This window comes from Xiphophorus maculatus, chromosome 6 (assembly GCF_002775205.1).
Source record: "Xiphophorus maculatus strain JP 163 A chromosome 6, X_maculatus-5.0-male, whole genome shotgun sequence".
Taxonomy (NCBI): domain Eukaryota; kingdom Metazoa; phylum Chordata; class Actinopteri; order Cyprinodontiformes; family Poeciliidae; genus Xiphophorus; species Xiphophorus maculatus.
Window position 1 is genome coordinate 14,866,420 of NC_036448.1, and position 24,065 is coordinate 14,890,484.

Here is a 24,065-nt window from a genome sequence, read left to right on the forward strand (position 1 = left end):
CTCAACGGGTAAACATCTGAACAGATGAGTGTGTGCCGACTAAATCACAAAGATTTCTACCCAAAGTTTTACACATTCAACCTCGAAACAGACGCATCTGACTGAAAAACCAGCAACAGACGACAGAAAACTTAATTTACTCAAAACTACACTATCTTATCAGCTATAATAACTCAATTTAGGTCAGTGGTTCCCAAAGTCTGGGGCGCGGCCCCTATGGAGGGCGCAGAAAGCGGTATGGATGAATGGAAAAAAAAACAACAAAAAAAAAAACAGTTACACAAAAGTGTTTGTGTAAAAGATGGTTTGTAGTGTGTTTTGTTGAAACCTGAAGTGTGAAATAAACTTCAGTGGAGTTTGAAAGCAAAATATGTATATATACAGGTATATGTATAGGTTTATGGTTGAATGATGTGTGTGCCCAGTTGTTTTTTTTTTTTTTTTTTTACTTTTTTTGGGGAGATTTTATTGTAATCCAAAGGGGGGCCCAGAAAATCTTTGGGAACCACTGATTTAGGTAATAGAATTGTACGTAAACAGGTTAATACTACATACAAAACATCTGAGCTAAAAGAGAATTGTCCATGTGTTGGTCGATAGCAGTTGTTATTTTCTGTTATTCATCCTTGAATGTCAAACCCTGTAAAAGTAATTATTATATTAATATCTACTTGTATAAGTTATTGTTGTTTCCACTCTGTAAAGTGCTCCTGATACATTTGATTTATTTTTGTGTGAGTGTGCCTTTTAATCAAAGCCAGAGCCAACAATGAAGCCATCTTAGGCTGTATAGAGCGTAGGACAATGCTGCATTGCCCTCTCCCCCATGTGTAGCTGTGCATTGATAATTAGCCAACTGGAATAAGGTAAGTATAGGAGGCTGTGCTTACAAGAAAGACACATTTGACTATTTAGGCCACAGGTGTCAAACTCCAGTCCTCAAGGGCCGCTGTCCTGCAGTTTTTAGATGTGCCACAGGTTCAAAACACTGGAATGAAATGGCTTAATTACCTCCTCCTTGTGTCGATCAGTTCTCCAGGGCCGTACTAATGACCTAATTATTCTGTTCAGATGTGGTGCAGCAGAAGCACATCTAAAAGTTGCAGGACACCGGCCCTTGAGGACTGGAGTTTGACACCCCTAATTCAGACATATTTAGATATTTTGCCTAGAAAAAAAACACAACAAAAATTCTAGCCCAGATATTTGTTAAATAAATTAACAAATATCAATTAAATGAAATTAAATCTAAACTTAAACTTTTAGATTTTTTTTGTCTTTATTAGACTAAAGGTATCACTTCTTCTAGATAATTTCTTTATCTAGCTTTACCTAAAATAACTTCTGTGTCTTATCTTTTCCGGTCTCAGAGTAAAGGGAAGCAGAAGTAAAGAGTGCAAGTGTGAAAACTACATTTAGTGAGGTACATCCACAGCTCTGCATCAGAGCTTTCTTACACGGTAGATGTTATCAGCACTGGGGTTAGCACAGTAAACATGAGGTGGCTGAGCAAAATGTACTTGAAGTAGGTAGGACCAAATAAAACAGGAAAAATTCTATTCTCCATGTGTGAGGTGAAAAATCACAATAATAATAATAAAAAAAAAGAATTTCAAGCAGCAGTTCAAATGTGTGCCAAGTAGAAAGAGATTTGTAAATGTTATTGAATCATCTTAAACTCCACTACAGCAAAGTGGTACCTTTATTAGCCATTAATGGTTGAACTACACTTTACCAAACATAAATAGTTGAGGGCATTTTAGTAGTATCGACTTGTTGTGGTTTTATTTTGTCCTAGTTAGATCATCTTACTTTACTTCTCTGAGTGTGTTAAAGTTGACAGAACATATATGTTGCAGAGGCTGTGGTGTGAGATCTTGTAATACAGCCAAATACATGTGATCCCTTTTTGGTAGGTCTGTTAAAGTAAAGCTGGTTAAAGTTCAGACATTTATTTAGATTACAAATATAGTTGCTGACTTTGGCCATGAATAGACGTTGTATGTGATGGATAAGCTTCTTAGTTTTGAGTAGTTTAAAAGATTTGTGCAGAATTCAAGAGAAGTACGCTTTTCTGCATTTATCAGTGAATAGCACTATTTTTTAAAGACTACATATCTACCTTTCAGCTTTTGAAAACAATGTAATAGTGGCTTAGTTACTAAGTTAATAAAAATAAGTAAATCACATAGTATTACAAAGTATTACATAATACATAATGTTTTGTAATACTACGTATTACAAAACTACAACACATTTATAACCAACTTTATATATCAGGTCAAAACATGGCAATTAGTAATCAGTCATAATAATTACCTTAACTTTTAATCAGTTGATTTTGCTACTTTTTTCTACAGAAATAAACCGCTTCTCCATTTTGCATTAGCTTTTAGGTGTCAGCAGATTAGTAATTTGCTTTCATGTCGGTACAATTGAGTGCATGTTAGTCGGTGGTTTTCCTTTCCTCTGCTATAAGCAACCCAATGGTCACGCTAGTTTTACTTCCTAAGGCGTTATCAGCTGTTTGTGACAACGCATTGTGGTTTAACGACCAAAACCTAATCTTGGGTGTGGAAACAAACCGTCAGTGAAAATAAATGTCAGAAGAGAAATGCCATCTGAAGCAAGGAGCCGGTTAATGTTGAAAAAGTAAAATATGGAAAAACATTTTCAACTTCATAACTAATTAGATTAAGATTACACAACCCCCATTCATAGTTAAAACTGGATATTTACATACTTTGAGTAAAAAGACGTGTCGTCGTCCCAGTCTGATGGCAAATAACCCTAAATCTCTCCTATTTTAGGTGAGGATTACAAAAAAAAATTATTACTAAATGCAATGTACAAAAAAATGTTTTAAAAATTATTTTTAAGTTGCTTTCTTTAAGATCAGAAGCTTAAACACTCTAAGATTAATATGCCTTCAAATCAAATAAAATCAGAAAAGTAACTTCTTGCCTTTAACTGTATCACTTCACAGCAGTGTTGATGTTAACCTTCAGTCTTACTTCTGCACAGAAGAGATGTGCAGCTTTCAGAAATGCACAAATAACTTAGAAGACACTTTGATTATTAATTTCCAGATGTAAGCACTGTTCTAAGATGGATGAAAAATGCTTTGAAGTGACATCAGTAGTCTTAAAGATTGTCCACAACTCAATGGTGTGATGAAAATGTAGAAAATGTTTTGCAAAACGTAAATATATAAATAGATGTCAAAACATCGTTTTTTCTGCCAAGACTCTGTGCAGGTCACAGACTTTGAAGGAATAGACAGCAATAGTAACGTATGTTTTGTTACACTGCGTTTCTATGGATAGAAAAACAAACCTTTTACAAAATATTGAAAAATCTGTTTGTGTCTTCTACACAGATGTGGCAAAAAACTTGTAGTTACTGACTAGCCAGCCTGGTGTTGTGTTGGTTTTATTCATCTAATCTTCTTTAACATTACAGCAAAATGGTTTTTGGATCGCCTGCGAGTCCAAGGAGAAAAACTGTGAAACCTTCAACACCTGTGTTGAGATGAAAACATTCTTTGCGTCCCTGGAAAGACGGCCTTGAGGTCGGGTGGAACAAATGTCATGCAGATTCTCCGCCCACTGAGCTGAGAAGCGGGACATTCAGAACCGCAGGTCAAGGGACCCGGTCCGGTTCATTAGAAGCGTTGACTCAATGAGACTGAAGGCTACGAGTAAGAAGTCCCGACTTATCTCAAGCCAATTTTTCAGGCATCAGAACCTATCAGACGGTGAAGGTCTTCCTTCATTCTGGTGAATTCTTTTACTTTTCCACAAAAAAAAGTGACATTATTTACATTTCCAGAGGAAGTTGCCATTTGATAGTTAAATCTTTAATCACTGCAAGAAGCTGTGTATAATCGTTCTCCAATCTTTCAAATTTCCTCCAGGCGTGATTTGATGTTTGCCTGCTTAATTATATTTGTTTTAACAACTAATGGTTTATTATTGATTTTTAATATACCGGTACTCATAAAATTTGTATAATTTTTTTCTTTCATGAGGTTTGCAATTAGGCCCCCTACTGAGGAGAACTTAAACTTAAGACAGATTTTAAAGCTGAGAGAGATGAATTATACTTATTTTTAAAGACCGAAATAACTTGTAGCAGTATCTGTGTTTATTTACCAGTAGTTTATTCCCATTTTCCTTAGAAGTGTCATGTATTGTAATGTGGGGATTTGCACATTTGTGGTTTTACTGAATCGTTCAGACACAGATGTGAACAGCCCAAACATAAGACTGTTTTATTATTCCATACTGCAATAAAAAAGTATGACTCCAGCAGATCCTTCTCATATATTATAATACAGATGCAGAAATGAAAGTTTATTCTTTTAACAGCCTAGTATTTTACAAGAAATAGATAACTAGTTGGAACTTTTGAACATGTCCTTAAAACAGGACATAAGTGGGCATGAATCCTTGGGCTCTACTTCGCCGTTAGTATCCATGAACAACCAGCCGAACAAATAAGGGGAGAAAGGAGGGTGGATAGGGGGAGGAGGTGAAGTGGGGCTTTTAATAAATAAAACAAAGTAATTTTTTTCTATCCTTTAACATGTTATGAAACCCAAACATCCACTCCTAAAACAAAATCCACATACTATAGAGGCCAAATTTGTCATCTCTTTGAGTAAGTTTTTGTAGGAAGTGTTTCCAAATCAAACTGAAGCCAAAAGAGATCAACATCTCTGAAGAGTGCCGATTTGGCCTGGCAGACGGTGCATTCACCAGTTTGCTCCAGCTATAGGTCAGTTTGCAAGACAGCGGAAAAGAGAAAAAACTGTAATGGAGAAAATGATTGATGGGAAACGACAACAAAAGAAACATTTTGTGGAAACCGGGAGGGCTGGGGTTTAGGTAAAACAGCTGCTGTTCAAACTGGATACAGTCACTGGGATTTGCTCGGCTGCAGTCCCTTAAAAGTCCTCCAAGGTTTCGATTTCCCCCATATTCAACCTCTCAGATGATGCATTCACAGAAAAACCTAACATTTGAAAAAGAAAAACGAAAAGAATAGAAGACTTAGTACACAATAGCAATAAAACCAGGATGTTTCATTAATTTAATAGCTGGACGTTTGAACTCACCTAAAAGGCTTGGGTCTGCTCGGACCATTTTCTGCTTCTTTTTCTTCTTCCCTGAGGTGACCGTCTCAAATCGTTGCTGCTGGCCACTTGTATGGTTGGATTGGTAGATGGCTGAAGATCCCATTCCACCCCACACAGAGTCCTTGAGCAGAAACAGATCATCAGACTAACGAGATCCCAATCATTACCCTGCAGGTGCCTTGAAATTACAAATTGAACCTCCTGCCTTTGCTTAATTCAACCAGATGTCTGCATGAAAGGCTGCTCCACCTCTGACTAAACAATCTCTTGTCAACTTTCATAGCATAACCTTGTTTAAGTCTGTACACTAAAGGTGATTTCCCAAAGATGTGATTTTAATCTTGACCTGGACGACTGTATTGTATTCTCCTCCTCGTCAATTTATCCATCTTGTTTGGATAAATTCATTTTTTCCATAACAAAGCTTATATTAAAATGTTGGGTTTAGTTAATATTTCAGTTTCCTGTCATTTGGACGTTCCAGCATGCGAGAAACACTATGTACACAATATCAGCTATGTGGGTATGAAAAATTTCAGATTGAGACTCCTTAAGATAAAAAAACATTTTCCAGTTCTGCTGCAACTCAACCAGACTGGAAAAAAATATGCGTAAAGTTTATAGTTAGGTGAGAAAAATAGATCAAGATGCATGACAGTTCTTTAAATTTCTCCTATTAATTCTCCCTCTTGCTAATTAGTTTGTTGTTTTTTTCCAAAATAATAAAAAAAAATAAAATAAATACACCTAGTAGGAGCCAGATTTTCAAACAATAAAAACAACAATAAAACTGTTCAGGACTGAAAAACAATAATCTATTAATCTGAATTGCTTATTTAGCTCTTTTATAATGAGACATTGCAAAAAAAAAAAATTTTTTTTAGCATGCAACGGTTATTTTAGCTGAACACGGTCGCTTTAGTCCTTTGGAATGTGTCATCCTGAATGAGTAACTATTCTCAGACAAAAGACATCTGATTACGTCAGATTTTGACCTGATTATAAGACAATTTATCTGGAACTCAAAGCCAAAAGACAAAAATTAAACTTTTGGGTTATTGGATCATTAAGTAAAGAAATGTTTAGGCTTTTCTACCTGCTGCTGCTGCTGCTTGGCTTGCTGTTGCTTCGGCAGCAACTGTTTTTGTTGATTAGCGTTCTGTTTGGCACGACGTTCCAGGAACTGCTTGGCAAAGTCCTTGGACTCAGGAGTGTCTCCTAAATAGGCCCTGACGTAGTCATGCACCTCATAAGGAGAATCCAATTCCTTCAGGAAGGATGCAAACGTTGGAACTGGCAGGAAGACAAATTGCACAATTATTCGTCACTCAGGCCACCAGGAGAGGTGGATCATCACATGTGGTTGGAGCCATTTCCTGAAAGAAATAAATTAGGGTTTACCATCCAGATTGTTGGCTGTGTTGAGCGAGTGCAGGGTTTGCTCACACCACTGCATAAATGTGTCCTGCTGGCTCTTACTGACACCCTGGAACAACTTTAGCAGCTTCTCCTCCTCGTCAACCTTCTTACTGGCTCGCCCACTCAAAGAGTTACTTAATGGAGAGGACAAAAGAACATCGGGCTACTGTTATATTAATCGTCATTATGAGTGTATTACTCATATCTTTCAAATAATCAGTCATGTTTTTCCACCACAAGCTCTGACTAAGACAATGTTTTAATTTGGCATTCTAAACAAATACCTGAGGTTGGCGTTGCCTTTGTTGTTCTTCTGGGTGTTGCCTTTTTTGGTCGGTGGAGGCTGCTGGACGGCCTCCTTTATGGCCTCATCCCAGAAGCCCATGTTTGAGTTGTGGGTGTCGCCCCAGATACTGCTGGAGTCGGAGCCCCAGTTGGTGCTGGTATTAACAGACCCCCAAACTGAGTTACTCAGCGATGTCTGTGAGGAAACACACGGTGCTTTAAGGTCAACAATGATTTTCAACATGAATCTCACATTTTATGTCATATTTTCACAAAGTTGTCTGAGGCTAAAAGCAGGAGATGATGATTGGCAGAACATGAAATTTGTCTTTTCAGCAGTGGGACTGAGAAATTGGATTCACTCTTTTTAGAAACATGCAAAGTCACCAGCAATAAAACATATTTTTCTTTACATGTTAAAGAAAGGTCTGAATAAGTTGGCTCCCATACTGTAATATAATATAATAATCTATTTTGCTGTACTAAAAATCCTGAGAATTCTCAGCTTAAAACCTGACTAAACTACATTTAAACTCAACCCTTGGGTTAACCCTGGTGCACAATATGCTGAGAAAAAAAAGTTCAAATGTGAAGCATACCCTTTTTATTTTTACAGCTTCCGAGTTCTATTTTGGGGAAATGGATGATAAAATCTGTCTGCATTCAACAACTGGCAGCAGAAGACAAATCTATGCGTGAAGTGGCTCTAACACAATTCTAACTATAACAATCTTTGACTTTAGAGGTGTGAAGTCATGGGACAGCTTTGGATTTCCGTGTATCATTTTGCTAAAATAATTACCTCCATGTTCATATTGAAACAACCTTCATGCTTTTTCTGTTTGACAAACACCACAAACTGTTACAAACATGGCAACATGCACCAGGCAACAAACTTCACTGACTATTTTAATCTGCTGGAGGAAATTTCAGGGAAATCCATATTGCATCAACTGCTACTTCAAAACTTGAACAACAAGTGAAGTCATGACAAATGGTATGAAATAATATTAACTACTGCTATCAATCAATTAAAAAATGTAGTCAGATTAATCACACTTTGGCAATGTGATTAATCACTATGACTAACTTTGTAAGCTTGAAATATAAATACACACGCAGTTGTGCAAGCCCCTCCTGTCGCATTCTAACCAATTAAAATGCAAGAAACTACATGTTTGTCTATTTTGGCTGCAGAAAGCAGGTAATGTAGACTCCTATTACTAAACAGCAGGTATGAAAAACTTACTTCACTAAACATGTACCAAAAAGTAGGGTACATGTTTAGAACAAACTTGTTCTGGGTACAACTGAGAGATAAGATACATTTAATTTTCTAGTTTTTGGGTTCTTTGCCCCTTTCTGATGCCACCCTGCGTAACTACCCATCCAGCCCATACCAAAAATCTCCACTCACTGTGTGCATATTTTCTAAAAATGTTTTGTCTAATACAAAACATGTCTGAAGATTCTCATTTCTCCAGGTTTTTTATATTCAAGTAGGTTTAAATTAAGTCATTTTATTTTAAATATTCATTTAGAAGTCTTCCTCTCCATTCCTTTCTAGTGGAACTCGTACGACAAGGCAACGGTCGCTTATCCTCATCCAGCCGAGCGACCGGCGTAAATCGTGCATGTGAAATTTCGAGCTTGTACATGTAGATGTGCAGACATTGGACCAATGACGCAACACGAGAAAATTGAACATTTTTAAACTTTTGTTGCCGTCTGCTGTTGTGGAAAATTTCTCTTTCGCTGTTGCTTGTCGCTCGTTGTGTGTCGAGTCCAAAAAGCGCTCCTCCGTGGGAGAGAGAGGCTGTTAGGTTAAAATAATAGTTTAATTAATCTGTGTTATGCAATATTAACGAGTAAAAATTTGATGATTATGACAGCCCTAATATTACCTAAACAAAATTGATTTATGATCACAGACCTTTTCTTTAACTGCAATATCAGTGTGTTGAAACATACTTTGAGTGATCAATTTAGTGAAAAAGGCACTGATGAAGTCACTAACTAAAGCTTGGTGTAATCGACTGTGTTACATACGGTTCTGTTTTGAGTTCGGGTCTGCTGGGTGACGGTGGGATGTTGTTGGGGTGGCTGCTCCTTCCGCTGCTTCATCTGCTGGGCCTCCTCCCTCTGAATCTCCAGCAAAGACTTGGTGATAACAGGTTGCTTGGCTACATTACCCCAACCAGAGAGCTTGGCATGCGACTGCTGGGCTTGTTGTAGCGCCTGCTGTTGCTGCTGCTTTAGGAGCTCTTGCTGCTGACGTCGCTGCTGTAAGGGTGAGAGGACCACAAAAGTGTTTTTAGCAAGGATAGGTCACACATGAAGTTAATTTATTAGTCGAGAAATAGAGATGTCGCTCTGCTTCCACAGTCTGAGATGATCATAGCGAGTTGTCTGGGTGTTTTAGCTTAAACTAAACTAAAACATGTAGGGTTATTTCTGATTCAAGTAAACCTAGTGATCAACTTTTTGTGCAGCAGCGACCACAGCCTCTCAGATTATGGTCAGAAAGATGAACTGTTTTTCTTCCTGTTTAAAAATTGAGAACAAGTTCAGGTGAGGACGGGGGTAATGTCTTAAGTTTTTCATCTTTACCTCAAATGAGTACTTTGTGATGGAGCATTGTCCTGCATAAAAATTATTGTCTTTATGAAACATGCAGACTTCTTCCTGTACCACTGCTTGAAGAAAGTGTCTGCTAAAAACTAGCAGAAGGTTCTGGAGTTGGTTTTGACCCCATCTTCAACTTGAAAAGGTTCAACCAGCTCATCTTTAATGATATCTGCCCATACCACTACCCCACCTCCACCTTGTTGACGTCTCACTCGAATGGGAGCTCTGTGCCTGTTTTTGACCCACCCACGGGTCAATCCATCTGGTCCATCAAGAGACTCCCTCATTTTATCCATAAAATCTTTGAACAATCAGTCTTTAGATATTTCTTAGCTCACTCAGATTATCTGTCTTGTTCAGTGGTGGTCAGGTTTGCCTTGGCCATGTCTCTGAGATCAGAACATCTTGTACTTCTAGGTATTCTAAGGTAAGTCGCAGTTCTGGAGTATAAGAGAACTAGAAGGTAGCGAGTTCCTGATGGCATCATGCTTAACTTTTCTCAAATCCTTGGAAGTTAATTTGTGTTTTTTTTTTCTCAACAGGTTTCTTGCAACCTTTGAGTATTTGCAACAAAACTAGAGGTGCACCAATTTATCAGCCTGACGATTTCTTTAATTTTGGGAGATCGGTCGATACTTAAATGTGAAATGGATCATTTCCACCGATCTCATCTACCTCAGTAAGATCTAAAAATCATCCATTCTCCTCTTCTGCTCTCCCATGAAAGAGGTTTAACTAACTGACCGGCCCACCGCGTCGTGTTTGCACGTTTTCAGTTAATAATGGTCACCCCACTGTTACCAACTCTTGCTAAATTTTCGCAACATTTCAGACAAAAATTTTTAAAAAATTTGAATCGGCAGGTCGGGCTTTTTACAGATCAATAAACAGAGATCGGTCAGAAAACTGCAGTCGGTGCACCCAAGACAAAACGTTTAACCATACTCCAATGTCATAATTTCAAGAGTGATGCATCGCTCCGAGAGATTTCTAGTTAATTTCTGACTTTTCTAAATCTGTACATCAATATTGCGACGTTCTCCAGTATCAATAGTTTCCTTGTATTGTTGAAGTACAGTCTCTGCTGAGATCAGACACATCTCGTTTTAAGTGATTTGACATGGCTTCAGTAAAAAACTATTTTAAAATGTATATCAGGGCCCAACATTTTCTAACATATCGGTCCCATAAACATTACTTGACTAAAATTAACAACCGATGTTTCATTTCCATCTTGTTGCCATTTGAGGAAGCAAGGAGTTATTTGCTTGGTCATAAGACAGCAATAGTGATGCAGCAGAGACATGTGGGGAGTTTAACTAAAGCAGATAAGCAATATCAGCTGGGTGGTAATTTATCATGTTCTCAAAAAATTATACTACTAGCCATAACAGCAACATGAATATTAGCCCAAATCTCAATAGTGCTGCATTCCTCATAAATATATTACTCATATTTTGATCCAATGTGCTTCCACCTTTCTTTACCTGTATTGAACTGAGGTGCCAATCAGTAATCTCTGACTGGGAGAAACATAGCAAAAACACAACAGTTTGTTTTGGAGAGTGTAAGCTAAAGGTAACATATTTATTTCAAGTTAAAAATGTAGAGAATTAGAAAAAAAGGAGGTAGAGTGTAACATCATCGTGGGTCTTACCTCCTCACATGCCTGTCGTTCTCGCTCCTCTTCTAGTTTCTGGATCTCGGCCAGTGACAAGGCATTCTGTGTGTGGTTGTGGTTGGCTGACTGCTGACCCCACTTAGAAGATGATGGAAGCTGCAAACCAGGACAAAAAGTTTTCTCAACATTTAGGTCCATTTTGTTCAGTTTTTAACACCTGGCAGTGAGTCCTTACCTTCATTTGTGCGAGCTGCTGCTGTTGTTGCTGCTGCTGCTGCAGTCTTCTGAGGGCCTCTTGTTGCTGCTGCCTCTGTCTTTGCAGCTCCTGCTGTCTTTGGGCCTCCTGCTCTCTTCTTTTTTGCTCCTCTTGTTGCTGTGCAAGAACTGCAGCAGTAGCAGCGGCCTCCTCCTCCACTCGCCTCTTCTCCTCCTCGCGCCTTCTCAATGCCTCCAGTTCTTCTTGCTTTCTATGCTCCTCTTCCTGATGCAGAAGAGAGAACTGCATTTATTGAATTATTTTTATGAAAATCACTGCTTTGAGAATTTATTTATTTACCTGTTTCCGAAGGAACTCGTCCCGTTTCTTTTTCTCCTCTTCTTCCCGCCGTCTTTCCTCCAATCTTCGGAGAGCTTCCTCCTGCGCCTTCCTCTCCTCCTCTTCTTTTTGCCTGCGTTGCGCCTCTTCTTGTTCTCTTCGTAGCCTCAGAGCCTCTTCCTAAAGATCCAATATTAAGTCGGCGCCATTAAAAAAGGTCACTCCTAGACTTTACTCAATTTGAATACAGTTAAATTGCGCCACCTGTTTTTGCCTAGCCAATTCCTCTTCTTCCAGCCGTTTCCTTTCCTCCTCCTGTCGAGCCCTGAGAGCCTCTTCCAAACGTTTCCTTTCTTCTTCCTCCCGTTTTGCTCTTAACTCTGCCTCCCGTCTCTCCAGCTCCAACTACATATTTAAGCATAAGTTAAACATCGGTATGATCAAAGCTCATTAAAAAATTTGAGTAGATCATATCGAAGGTGATGATCCCACATCTTCTCTGTTGGCCATAAACCAGTCCCAATAGGAAGGTGCAATCGCAACTATTAAAGTAAATTCACTAAACATTTTTTCACATATTTTGTGCACTTTCAATTTTCCCTTGTCATCACAAATCTGACCAACGTTTTCTGCATTTCCTTATTTTCTGATAAATCACTGCAATTCCACTAATTCGTTACCAGTCCTCTTAATTTAACCTCCCATTTCATGACAGAAAGTTAAATGTGTGAAGCCAAATGGTAATATTTGCCTTTTTTGCCTAACATTCTAAAGATGTTCTGTAGGTTTTGTTTATATTGTGTATACAGTCTGTGTTAACTTGAATGACCGATACTGAAGTCTTGTTTTACACTTAAGATAGTTAATGTTTTGCACTTTTTGTCTTTTTTGGGAAGGTTATGTGCAGCAATTCAACGTTCTTGTAAGACCATTTATGGCAAAAATAAAGCTTCAAAAGAAATTTGATGCAACTTTTTGAAAAACAGGTGCTGCGAAATCAGTCATTTCAGACTGCAGAAATAAATAAAAAAACATTGCAATATCCTGGAAGGACTGATAAAGACTTGGTGAAGGTGATCCAAGGCAGACCCATCTCCATTGGTCCATATGTGAATTCATTAGGCACCAATGATACAATGAAAGGAACCGAAAAGGCACAGAAAACCCCGGCATGGAGAGCAGCTGCATTGTTATGGTTTTGGAGCAATGAGCTTCCTTCTTTAAAAGTGCTTCTAGATTTTGGCTTGTGGTGACATTTATGTTTGATCTATACATTGTCCCTTTCTAAATAACTACTTCACAATGACTAGTTGTAAGGAGAAATACCTTTAACAATCACCCATTATTAGCACAATATATTTTTTTTAAAAATCAGCTTGCTCAAATAATCACTTGTTCCTGTGTGCATGCATACACACTGAAACCTTGCTCATGTCCAGATTTCTACTGTATCATTTTAAATACAGCAGCAATTTTTGTGAGAAATATTGAGCCGAATCACTGCTGTACAGACATTTGTTGCTTCAGAAACTAAAAGAAGTTTTGCTTTTAAAGATCCTGTCATCTCCGATAAGTAGGTAGGCAGACAACAGCATTACTTTCTGTCCAAGTCTCCCGTTAAATCTGAGATTCTGTAATAGCAGAACTTTGCTTTCCTTAAGACACATTTAAGCTAGCTCTGTAACAATGTAACTCACTGAATAAAAAATATTTCGCTGCTTAACATCATTTTGCTTAAATGTGAACAAATACTCTGAAACGACTCCATTCTGTCTGTACCTCCAAAGGTTCACTTCAACATAAACCTGTGTTCACAATCTGAGACCTCTTGATGCAACACACACTCAGATTACAAACAATATAACAGAGAAAATAATAATGCAGCATGTTTTGATAAATCAGGGCCACTGACACAGTTGAAGCGCAGCATTTGAAATGTGTGATCTATTAACATCAGCTAGCAATTCTTATTTAGAGTCAGCAGAATTATCTACACCTTTGTGCAGGAAAACATTATCTGGAATATATTGAGTAAAGAAGCTGTGAAATGTACATTAGCGTTATTTCATATTCCAAAATAGCACATCTTGGGAAAAACCATGTTGGCCTAAATTTAACACTGAGGAATCTTTAAATGCCAGAAAGAACAACTAAAGTCTGATGAGGTGATGCTTACCTTTGCAGACCTTGCCTTCTCAAACTGCTGCATCTGCTCAATAGTTGGTGCTTGTGCCACTGAGTCTATAGGCAAATCCCATACACTGCTGCCTTCCCAGGCTGTGTGCAAGTAATAAGAAATTATCTATGTAACTGATTTGTTTCTGCAACAGCAAATGCAGCCAAACACCAAAAACAGAAACTCACTGCTTGTAGCAGCCTGTTGAAGGTTTGGTGTGCAGGAGGCCTGAGAAGAGGGATTCTGCATTTCCCACACCGAACCCGAGTCAGGGACTGACAGGGATCGGGTAACAGGAGGTAGAAGACTGTCAGAAGCACTACAAAAACACAGGCAACAACAGCGGAAATTAATACACCACTATTGAAAATTGTGCCAGACATGTAAATCCCAAATGTTATCTTAATGTCAACGTGTGAATTATTGCAATTACAAACGGCTGATTGGTTGCAATACTTAGTAGGCTACAATATTTTAGGGGTCGTGTGTTAAAACTTTGCATTTGAGCACATATATTAACAGTTCTCTTATTAAGTGAGATCAGAAAGCGCAGGAGAACGGTGAAGGTGTTGTGATGATTAAAAAGAAAGTGAGCGAGAAGGAAAATGTGGGTTGAACATAATCTATACTATCATCACAATATTTAACAGCATCGCAATGTTATGTTTTCCAGATCAAGCAGAAGAACATAAGCTAAATATGGACTTAGAGCAAGGAAAATGTTGGTAGCACTTTATTTGAAGGGTTCTGCATAAGACTGACATAACACTGTCATAAACATGATGGAATCTTCTGTTGTCATGAAGTGTCATTGGTAAATAATGACACTTTTAATGCAACTTTTTACACCCCTTCAAAGTGTACCCAAAATGTTTTTTTAACTAATTGCTTCCAACCTTATCTTTAGAGCCTGGTATTGCTGCAGAAGCATGTTGATCTGCTGTTGGTGCTGCTGCTGCTGTTGGAGAGGAGCTGAGTTGAGAACTAAAGTTTTCTGCTGGGCCAACGCCTGGGCATACTGTTGCCTGTTCAGGAGCAAAACAAGACACAAAAAGAAAGAGGAAATAAAGTCAGGAACTGAATAACTTAACATGTGATGGTAAAAGATTCAATTACATTATGTTGAATAAGTTCTAATCCAGAGACAAGCTTCAATTGACTTGTGTAGTTGAGATTTTGGAAGCAGGAGGGACACGACAAGAAAAGGCAGCATGTACCTACAATTAAAGCCAGACAAGGCCCAGCAAGTTCTATGTTCATTGTTATGCTATTAACTTAACCCACTCAATAACTGGGAACCCTGTCTGTTTCACACATTGGTCTATAGCTTGTACGGTTTAAAATGAAATGCAGATGTTCGTGTAGAGAAAGATAACACAGCAAATTTGCTTGCTTGCAGAGAGAGTCTAAACATACCTGAGGAGGTATTGATATTGCAGCTGCTGCAGCTGGTAAAGGTTGAGAGCAGTGAGCTCCTGCTGTCTCTTTAACCTCTCCTGGTCACCATCAGCCTGCAACAAAGAGAAGGGTCAAATAAGAACAGATCACAGCAGTGTTAAAAAAATAAATCAATCAAATAAATGACTGTTATTTAAAGTCCTAACATGTTCCTTAGAAAGCCTAAAATGTTGCATGCTCTGATTGAGATCAAAGCAGAGGCTTTATTTGAAGGTTAAACTACTACAAACTACATACTACAAACTACGTTTTAATTTCACATCAATATTACACTTTTAGGAAATATTTCAAACTCTCAAGCTAAGAAAATGTAACCAAATACCTTTAAAAACATGATGGGACAACAGTAAATTCAAAACAATTTTGCTTCATAAAAATATAATGGGAAATTGGGTGTACTCTAATGCCATCTACAGGTCATTGCCTGGTACTAAAGAAAACGAAACCTGAAAAGCCTTCAAGCAAATCAAACTGGTTTAACATTAAACTCACCACAGAGCTGCATAATCAAGTTCCTGGAAACTCTTGTTCCCCAACAAGCTCTATGTTGAAACTACCCATTGTTCATTCTGGAGTTCTAAGAAGCATAACAGCCTCTGACAGTGATGCACAAAACATTGGTTTACAAGATACTATCAGTCTTCATTTGTAAACATTTATAAAATCCAGAGGAGCTGCAGAGAGCACTCGTATTTATCAGCATTAGTAAAAAACGATAGAAAACATTCCAAGTGAATTCAATCGTGGCTAAGAATAGCTGGCAGAATGAAAAGGTCAAATATTTGTGAACAAAGCAGCTAATAATGCCTGACAAGAAATCAAGCACATAATCTATATTTAGCTCCCAGGTTGGTAATGAAAATTTCCCCTCAGCTTGACTGTTTAAGAAAAACAGCTGATTTGATCCCTTATTTCTGCGTGCTGTAACACAGGCTTCAAGTTATCACTTCTCAAACGTTGTAAAACATCAGAGAGTCACTTGGATTTTGAAGGGGTTCCTACTTGTAGTGGTGGCGGTGCGGGGCCTGGAGTAAAGGGCACCCTCCCCCAAATCTTCATCATCTCTCCCAAAGGTTGGAACACTTCATCACAGCCTCTTTTGACCAACAGAGACATGGTGAAGTAACCAGCCTGAAACCAGTCAGACATCTCGTGATTGCTGAACGGACCTGAGGATGTAAAAGTGAGTTGGGCGTCCAAATGAGACATGTTGTGAGAAACAATGCGACGCTGAAATGTAGAGCACATTGAGCTCCCTGCCTTCTCACCCTGTATCTCCCCCTGTGGATCTTTGTAAAACCACTTGAGAGCAGCTTCGTGGGTAAGTGGCAGGCCTGCAGGTTTAGGCTTCTCTGAAGTCTTTGCTGCAAGTCTGTCATCATCCACCCCGCTGTCCTGGAGGTATGCTACCATCTTTTCTGCCTCCTAGAAAAGAATAATATATCACTTTAACTCACCCAAAAATATACACATCTGTAGTGTAACATTATTCAGAACAGTATTTGATAACAACTTCCAGCAGAATTTGTAGAAACTTACTTGTTCAAAGTGTTTCAGACCCTCATCTTCATCAGTGTCATGCGTCACCGTGGTGGGCCTACTTATAGGTGCTATTATATTTGTTGTGTAGGGTAAAGCATTGTTTATTGCCAGAGAGATTTCTATGGGTTTTTGCTGTGGTAAATGAATAGTGGATGACGGAGCAGAAACCTCTGTATAAAACACACATAAGCAGAAATTGTGAGTTGCAGGGTGCGTGCAGAAAGCAGTTTATTTTCGATAGGAAATAAAGTCCCACCGGGCAGGTTGGTGGAAATGTGGGTCATGGGGTGCGACTCCAGGATACTACTAGACATGGGAATACGAAGCGGTGCTTTGCAGGGCTCTGGTGGGAGCTCCAGGGACGGGTGGCACTCAGCTGGTCGTTCAGTCTCATCCGTTCTGCTGGGATGGTTTGGAGACGAATTCTGAGCAGGGGGCTGCGACTCTGAGACTGCTGAAGCCACGGCTGGACCAAGAGATGGACCGTCTTCTGACATTCTGGCCAAGTCTGAAACAATTAAAAGAAGCACAAATTCACAAAATTAATTAATCGGTTTTCCATTTCAGATATTTTTACTTTTGTTTTGGCCCAAAAAGACAAACGGCGTCAGAAAAAAGGTTCTTGTTCCGCACAGATAAAAGAAATCAGAGCAGACAAGAGGCAAGGTGGAGAAGTTGGTTGATTTTTTCTTCCAGTAACAGACGTGCTCTGTAAGCTTTATAACAACCCTGGGTGGCTTTTTGTTCTCTCACCCTTTAAACTTCTGGTTTAGTTTTTCAAATCAAAACAACAATTCAGACCCTCCTTTAAGATGACAGATGCTTTTTAAAAGAACAAAATGTAGCATCAGAAGATACATTTTGTTTTAAAGAAAGACTCCACTTTGAAATAAATTAATTTCTTGCTAATTTCTATTTAGATGCACCAGTTTATGTAAAAGCAAAACTAAATCTAAAGTGATGATTATTTTACTGACTTTTTCGATCAGGTTCTCTTTTGGCTTCTTTTTCTGTCTCTTTGGTCTCCCTGGATAAAATATCTTCCTCCTCCAGACCCTCGTCACACTCTTCCAAAGGTCTGAAGTCAAGTTCTGCTTCTTCTGGGATCGGTTCCTTTGACGCTTTCTGATAGCAAAAGAGAGAATATTTAAACAAAGTTGACACCAGCATCATCCCAGAAACCTCAATGATGACATTTTATTTTCAAATGTGAAATGACAGGAAGTAAACATTTAACTGTTTTTCATATCTTACCTTTAGAGAAAGAAAAGCTCCTGAGGAATCAAACGTTCCAGCTTCTTCATCTGCGTCCTCCAGACACCACTCTGGTAAGCTGTCTCGCTCATCCTCCAGGCTGCCGCTGCCTGACCTTGGTCTCCTGTAGCCGCGCTCCTCTTCTCTGGCGTCAAATGGGAAGCGCCGACGTTGGTCTGGATGTTCCCGCCACCCTGCAGACCGAGGCCCATCTAAGAAAAACGCAACATAAAAAAAAAAAAAAACTATCTGTCACACGTTTAAACTGAAATAAAGACAATAAAACTGGATTTCTTCCATATTCTGTGTACATTTTGTGATAATGTAAATGTAACTAAAACTTGGTGATAACTACAGATATTTCTCCATGGCAAGAACTGGATCAGAGGTACACTCTTGCACACTTTTAGCTATCTCTTCATCAAAGACAAGTACAATGACAATTAACATCTCAGAATGGTTTTCACAGTTGGAGATGCCTTAAGTCTTAAAAACTCCTTCCTGACAAGGGAAACGTGCACATTTGTCTGCACAAAAACTGCATGTGCAAGCAGGTGCATTTCATGTTAAAATGCTCATTCTTATTTTTTTATTTTTTGAGGCAGGCTTTCTAAATCAAATACAAAATGGCACATATTTTAAATTAAGAGTTTATTTTTCTAACTTAAAGAGAATCAAATAGAGAATCAATAAGGAATCGGATTGCTAAGTGAGACTGCTAATTGAAATAGCATCGCTAAATCCTTATCGGTTCTCATCCTTAGTAAAAAGTAACTCTGCTGGTTACTTTTGTTTTATGTTAGTCATGGAATATTATTTGAAAGTTACACTTTCAAAAATAAAGCAAGATATTCAAAAATTCTGTTTTTATGCAAGTACCTTTCACCCAATGATAAGCCCAGGGTCATAAAACAAATAGGACATAATCCACCAATGCATTTATCAAAGATGATTCATATAAGATAAATGTATAGGTGACGTGGCTCATATAGGGCCCACCTGGGCTCAGGGGGCACCAGCGTTCATTGTCCCGACGAGAACCTGCCAGGTGCCAGCCCCCCTCATCATCCTCACCGTTCTGATCGTCACGAGAAGTACGCCAGTTCTCACTCTCTGAACGCGTAAACTCGTGCTTCCTGGGTAGACCTGTCCCTCCGTCCTCGTAGGTGCCTGGTCGGGCTGTAAAACGACCAGGCAGAAATTAAACAGGGATCATAATATAAACACTAAACAATAGGCAGCGCGTAATTTACCCCAAAATTTTCAGTGAATAACTTTAATTTCTGCAAAGCACACTTACTGTGATTGATCTGAAAATGCCCAGGAGCAGCTTCTGATATGTGAAAAGACAAAAACAAGTTGGTGAAGCAGTTTGTATGCCAAGATACAGACATATTGATTATTTGAGCTACAAAATGTGACACCAACCTGGGTCTTTTCGACCTGGCTTTTCAAATCTTCTATCTCCCCTGGTGGAAAAAAAGTCATCACTAAAAAGGAGCAGACCAGTCAAAAACAAATCTCACTGCACATTTGTATTGGTCAAAACAATGCTTGATGTTGCCAGAAACACTTGACACCAAAAAGTCATGTTCCAATACCTTTCTTCCCAGCTTTGAGAGCGGTGAATTTCCCTCCCTCCACGACCAAAACCTTCCACGTCGTCAAAACTTCTTTGGTAAAACCCTCCATCACCTCTTCCCCGCCCTAAAAGTTAAAAGTACAGAAAGTAGGAGATAATATTTTATCATAAATGGGACATGAACATAGTACATGTGAAATGAGGCTGAAGTTCCGGATGCTTTGCCTAACAACAACTTTAAGTTGTTCATGTTACCAAAACACATGAAAATATCCTTATGACCTCTTTAACTTTATGAAGAGAGGGAACATGCACCTATCAAGTAAATGAAGTTGGTCTACCCACAACATTTTCTTGTGAGTTTTGCACAACAAACAAACTTCAAGTAAGAATGACCATGACTGTCCCAAAGTGCAGCCTGACGGCTAACAAAAAAAAAAAAATCGCCAGATTGCCAGTCCACTCCTGCTTGTGACAAACTCCATCTTCAAAATCACTTTTGGTTTCTGAGCAAAACTGAACACATGTGTTGCTTGTTAGTTTCTACAAGTCAGTTTACTGTTAGTAATTGGTCAAGAACACATGAGCTTAAATTCTGATTGTCAGCAGTGTATTTACTAAAGTTAGGTTGAGACAGACCAACAGGCTGCCTTGCTATCAAATCAAAAACCACCGGGGCAAAGTGCTTTAAGCCCTGTAACTGGTAAAAAAAAATCACTGTGTTTAAAAGGAAGTTTAGTCCTTCAAGGGACTGACGAGCTCAAACAGCTGAGGTTTAGGTATGCCGGGTAAGCACAACAACTAGAGAGGGGTACTGATGCACCCCATGCCTTAAAGTGTGGGAACAATGATGGGCTGCCAAAAGGAATCTTAATCATCTACAGTTGTTTTCTCTCTGAAGCCCCACAAGATCAGCAGCTCAGCAAATGAAATATGTGTCTGCTCTTGAAGTCACTTATTCCCCAGAGGTTTGACACCACAGTGTATGGTCTTTGTTCAATTCCTACCTCTACCTCTAGATGTACTTCGGCCTCTTGGCGCTCCAGCTATGGGCCCACTGCCTCGCCCTGTCAGCCGGAGCACAGCTGCGCTGTTTACAGACATAGAAAAATTTCTCTGCAGATATAAAGAGGGGGAGAGGGAGAGGGGAGCAAACAGTGAATTCTTCAGATTGATCCTTTGTTAATACCTTTATGACTAATTTATGAATGAACCTAAATGATATTTTTTTCTCACAGAAAAAATCTTTTTGCAATTGACATTAATGTCCAACACATATCACAAAAATGCAAAAGCTTTGCACTCAATAGTATCATTTGTAGTTTTACAAATAAAAAAACTCATCTGCATTCAGAATGTGAAATATGAAGAGACTTACAAATCTAATTACATCCTAATTACAATGCCAAGCAAAGCACACACAGATCCACATAGTTGGTAAATCAAACATGCATCTATTGTGAAAAGCTATCCAGGGGAAAACTCAGCACACACAGAAATTTGGGGAAAAGGAGATGTAACTTTTAGCATTTTAAGAAACTTAAACAGCTAGAGTAAGTAAAGTTTATTATAGGTAACATAATTGATCATTATTAGAAGTAGACATGACTGAAGCATCTCAATTATCAACTGGCCTAAAGTAGGTCAAGCCTGAATTGCTTGAATTGGAGCCTTGCTGAGAGCACCGACATCAGTTGTCATTGTTGCGTGATGAAAATTGTTACGTGATGAAAATTGTGTAATTTTGCCTCATGTCGCCCACCTCTTCTTCTCACAAACCAAACTTTTCGCCCTCCACCGTCTTGCAAAACTATTTCGTGATTGGTCAGAATTTTGTGAGTGTGTTTGTTTGTCAGGCCTCTTATTGCTTTCCTACCTGTTCTTCCTCCGTAAAAGACACGAGTGCCAGAGGCGGCAAAGGTTCTTCTTGCAATATGGGTAGAAACTCCTTATCATGTAGGTCTATAGGGATCTGGAAGAGAGGAAAAGACATTTTTGTTTCTAAAAGATGCTAAACTAAGGAAAACATGCATCTCATCACAGATTTAACATTTTTATGTAAATCAACATTGATTGAGCGAAAGATAGAGACGCTGCAAAAATACTCGCCTTGTTGTCCTTTACATAAAGTGCTAACATTTCTTCTCTCCCGTAACGATAGTCTGCAAGTTTATACTTTGGCAATGCAGGTGAGAGTGGGGGAGAAGTAACAGCATTGCTGCTTCCACCGCCACTGCCGCCCCCACCTCCAGATAGGGCACGGAGCCTTGCAGAGAAAGAAAATGTTGTTAGGCAAAATGGTCAAAAAAACAAGAGACAGCAGTTGGCAAGACTGAACATGTATGGGAAAGCTGCAGGAGCGTCAAAGAGTACTCATGTCAGAACAAAAAGAATTATGACTGTCATCATGTTCAACCATTCATGCCTGTTTAATTACCATTCAGGTCCAAAGTTAAGTGTCTGGGTTTCGGCCATTTTTCCTTGACGTTCTTTAAACATGCAAAGAAAAAGAAGAGATTATCATCCATTTATTTCTAACAAGTACAAAGATTGGGAATCAAACGTAATCATGTGTAGACAACGGTGCAAGATAAAGTTTTAGAAATAACAGTGATTTTAATCTTGCTTATGTTACAGTTACAATAATTCTAAATAACCATTAACCATATTTTGATAATTATCAGAATGAGCATTTACACCCTTTTATTTATAATGATAGTTGTCTCATTAGAAATAAACTCAACAGTTATTGCATCCAAAAACAATCCTCCTGAACTCATGAAAGTCAGATAAAGCTTTATTGAGATTATGACACGTTGGGTAACAGTTTAAATACCAGCTTACTGATTTTAGTGAATTTTAGCTGTTCAAGATATATGGCCCATCCCAAGAGAGCATAAACAGTTTAAGATTTCAATCTGCTATTTTAGGAAGCCTCCCTGAGCGCAATGCAGGTCCACTACCTGCAGTTGATAACAGATATAAATATTAGCTTAAACAAATAAGGTTTCACTCTGTGAAAAAGAATCATGGACTGGCAATATTTATATATATTACATCAGCTTGACAGCAAAGCACTCCAATGAAAGGCTTCTTCAAATGGCAGGCACAAATGTTTACTACTGCCATATGAAATCCTGGACAAGTTAGTTAGTGTATTTCTCCACTTAAAGAGAATTGATAGACCAACTCAAAATGAGTTAGAAACATCTATGAGAAGTTACACATGTGTTTTTCTCATTTCGCAATGTTTACATAAATCAATTGTTTCATCAGACTTTGCATGACATGACTGAAACGGTTTAAAACAAAAACTGTTGAAATCGGTAAAAGACTAGTCGGTAATTGGAGCAATACACTTTTGAGAAGAGCTCAAAGTTCTTCAGAGAAGAAGATGATACATTTGTATTGTTTTACTCCTGTTATGATATAAACTCCAATCCCTAAGGGAAAGTTGTTCAACATCGGCCATTACGACCAATCCAGCTGCTTAACATCAGATTGCATTTGACCATAAAGGGAAACGCTCGGTTTGAACACTGAAAGTTGCTTTAAAAGGTTAAACAGAAATAGTCCTCACTGCGATGTCAGAAGAAGCGAGTCAAGTTTATAGGTTCAACAATTCAACAGAAAACTTTATTTGACGTCAATCACGTTGTTATAAGAACTGAGCGTACAATAATATATAAACTGTAACTCAGCCGCACACTTGAAGTTAAAGTACACTTTAGCTACATGCTGTTACCTGAATGTATTTTTTCCAACCAACACGAGAGCCAGTTGTGTTAGCACGTTAGCTTAAGGTTCTTTAGCCCAAGGGTGGCAAAGTATACGTTTGTCATACACAAGTATTTATACGTTGATAATTATTTCTATATTATTTTTATGTGTTTAATATATTTCACACGAGCACCACTGAACTGGAAGTTAATTTACATATTTAACCGTAGAAGCTAGCATGCTAACTGACTAGCTAATAGCTGCACGCGGCCCTCCCGAGCACCCTGGATCCACGGCGGTGTTTCTTCGTCAGGCTGTACCGGACCCAGCGCGACCTAACCGGAACGCCAACATACTCTATCTCGATGCTGCAAGGCCAAGTCAACATGGTAGCTTAAACAGCACCCCCAACCAGCTCTCGGCCGTAAGAACATGCCTCTTTCATATGGGACTTAAGTCAAATGTATAAATATTCCTGGCTGGTGTATGAAACTTTAGCTGTCTTACCTCTGGTGGCTGTGACAGCTCAGGGTTTGTATGCGTGTTGTTGAGTGGCTCTCTCTCTTCGTTTTCCACAAGATGGCTGAGTCTGGGTCACATGACAATACACATAAACCCGTATGCAGTGGACAGATTTGCTGACTAGTACAAAGTGGTAATGATTACTCCCTAAATGTCACATTCAGAAATAATAATAATAATACT

General features: G+C 38.7%; 1 protein-coding gene across 4 annotated transcripts; it reads right to left on the reverse strand.

The window, feature by feature from the left end:
• Positions 1 to 4,141: 4,141 nt before the first annotated feature.
• Positions 4,142 to 23,955, reverse strand: gigyf2 (GRB10 interacting GYF protein 2). 4 transcript variants are annotated; one of them, XM_023335610.1, is made up of 29 exons: positions 23,868 to 23,955; positions 22,078 to 22,129; positions 21,750 to 21,906; positions 21,517 to 21,612; positions 20,648 to 20,756; positions 19,660 to 19,765; positions 19,487 to 19,527; positions 19,359 to 19,391; positions 19,133 to 19,237; positions 18,059 to 18,270; positions 17,782 to 17,929; positions 17,061 to 17,312; positions 16,802 to 16,974; positions 16,531 to 16,687; positions 16,265 to 16,431; positions 15,221 to 15,315; positions 14,701 to 14,829; positions 13,993 to 14,123; positions 13,805 to 13,905; positions 11,893 to 12,033; positions 11,650 to 11,808; positions 11,329 to 11,574; positions 11,130 to 11,249; positions 8,894 to 9,127; positions 6,844 to 7,040; positions 6,542 to 6,693; positions 6,237 to 6,433; positions 5,120 to 5,261; positions 4,142 to 5,016 (listed from the first exon to the last, which is right to left on the reverse strand). In XM_023335610.1, exons 2-29 carry the CDS (start codon positions 22,113 to 22,115, stop codon positions 4,949 to 4,951), a joined length of 3,906 nt encoding a protein of 1,301 aa, XP_023191378.1. In that variant the 5' UTR covers positions 22,116 to 22,129; positions 23,868 to 23,955; the 3' UTR covers positions 4,142 to 4,948. The 4 variants fall into 4 exon arrangements, with proteins under 4 accessions (XP_023191378.1, XP_023191377.1, XP_023191376.1 ...); XM_023335609.1 differs by having other exon boundaries at positions 11,329 to 11,592; XM_023335608.1 differs by having other exon boundaries at positions 19,487 to 19,548.
• Positions 23,956 to 24,065: the final 110 nt, after the last annotated feature.

What these genes read in the sequence shown, in the direction of transcription:
- gigyf2 (XM_023335607.1), bottom strand. Translation starts at nt 22,115, where the DNA reads ATGGCCGAAACCCAGACACTTAACTTTGGACCTGAATG. An exon ending in GCCAGGTCGAAAAGACCCAG is followed by an intron (nt 19,392 to 19,486) that starts GTTGGTGTCACA and finishes TTCACATATCAG; the next exon opens with AAGCTGCTCCTGGGCATTTT. An exon ending in CCGCACCGCCACCACTACAA is followed by an intron (nt 15,316 to 16,264) that starts GTAGGAACCCCT and finishes TCTTTGTTGCAG; the next exon opens with GCTGATGGTGACCAGGAGAG.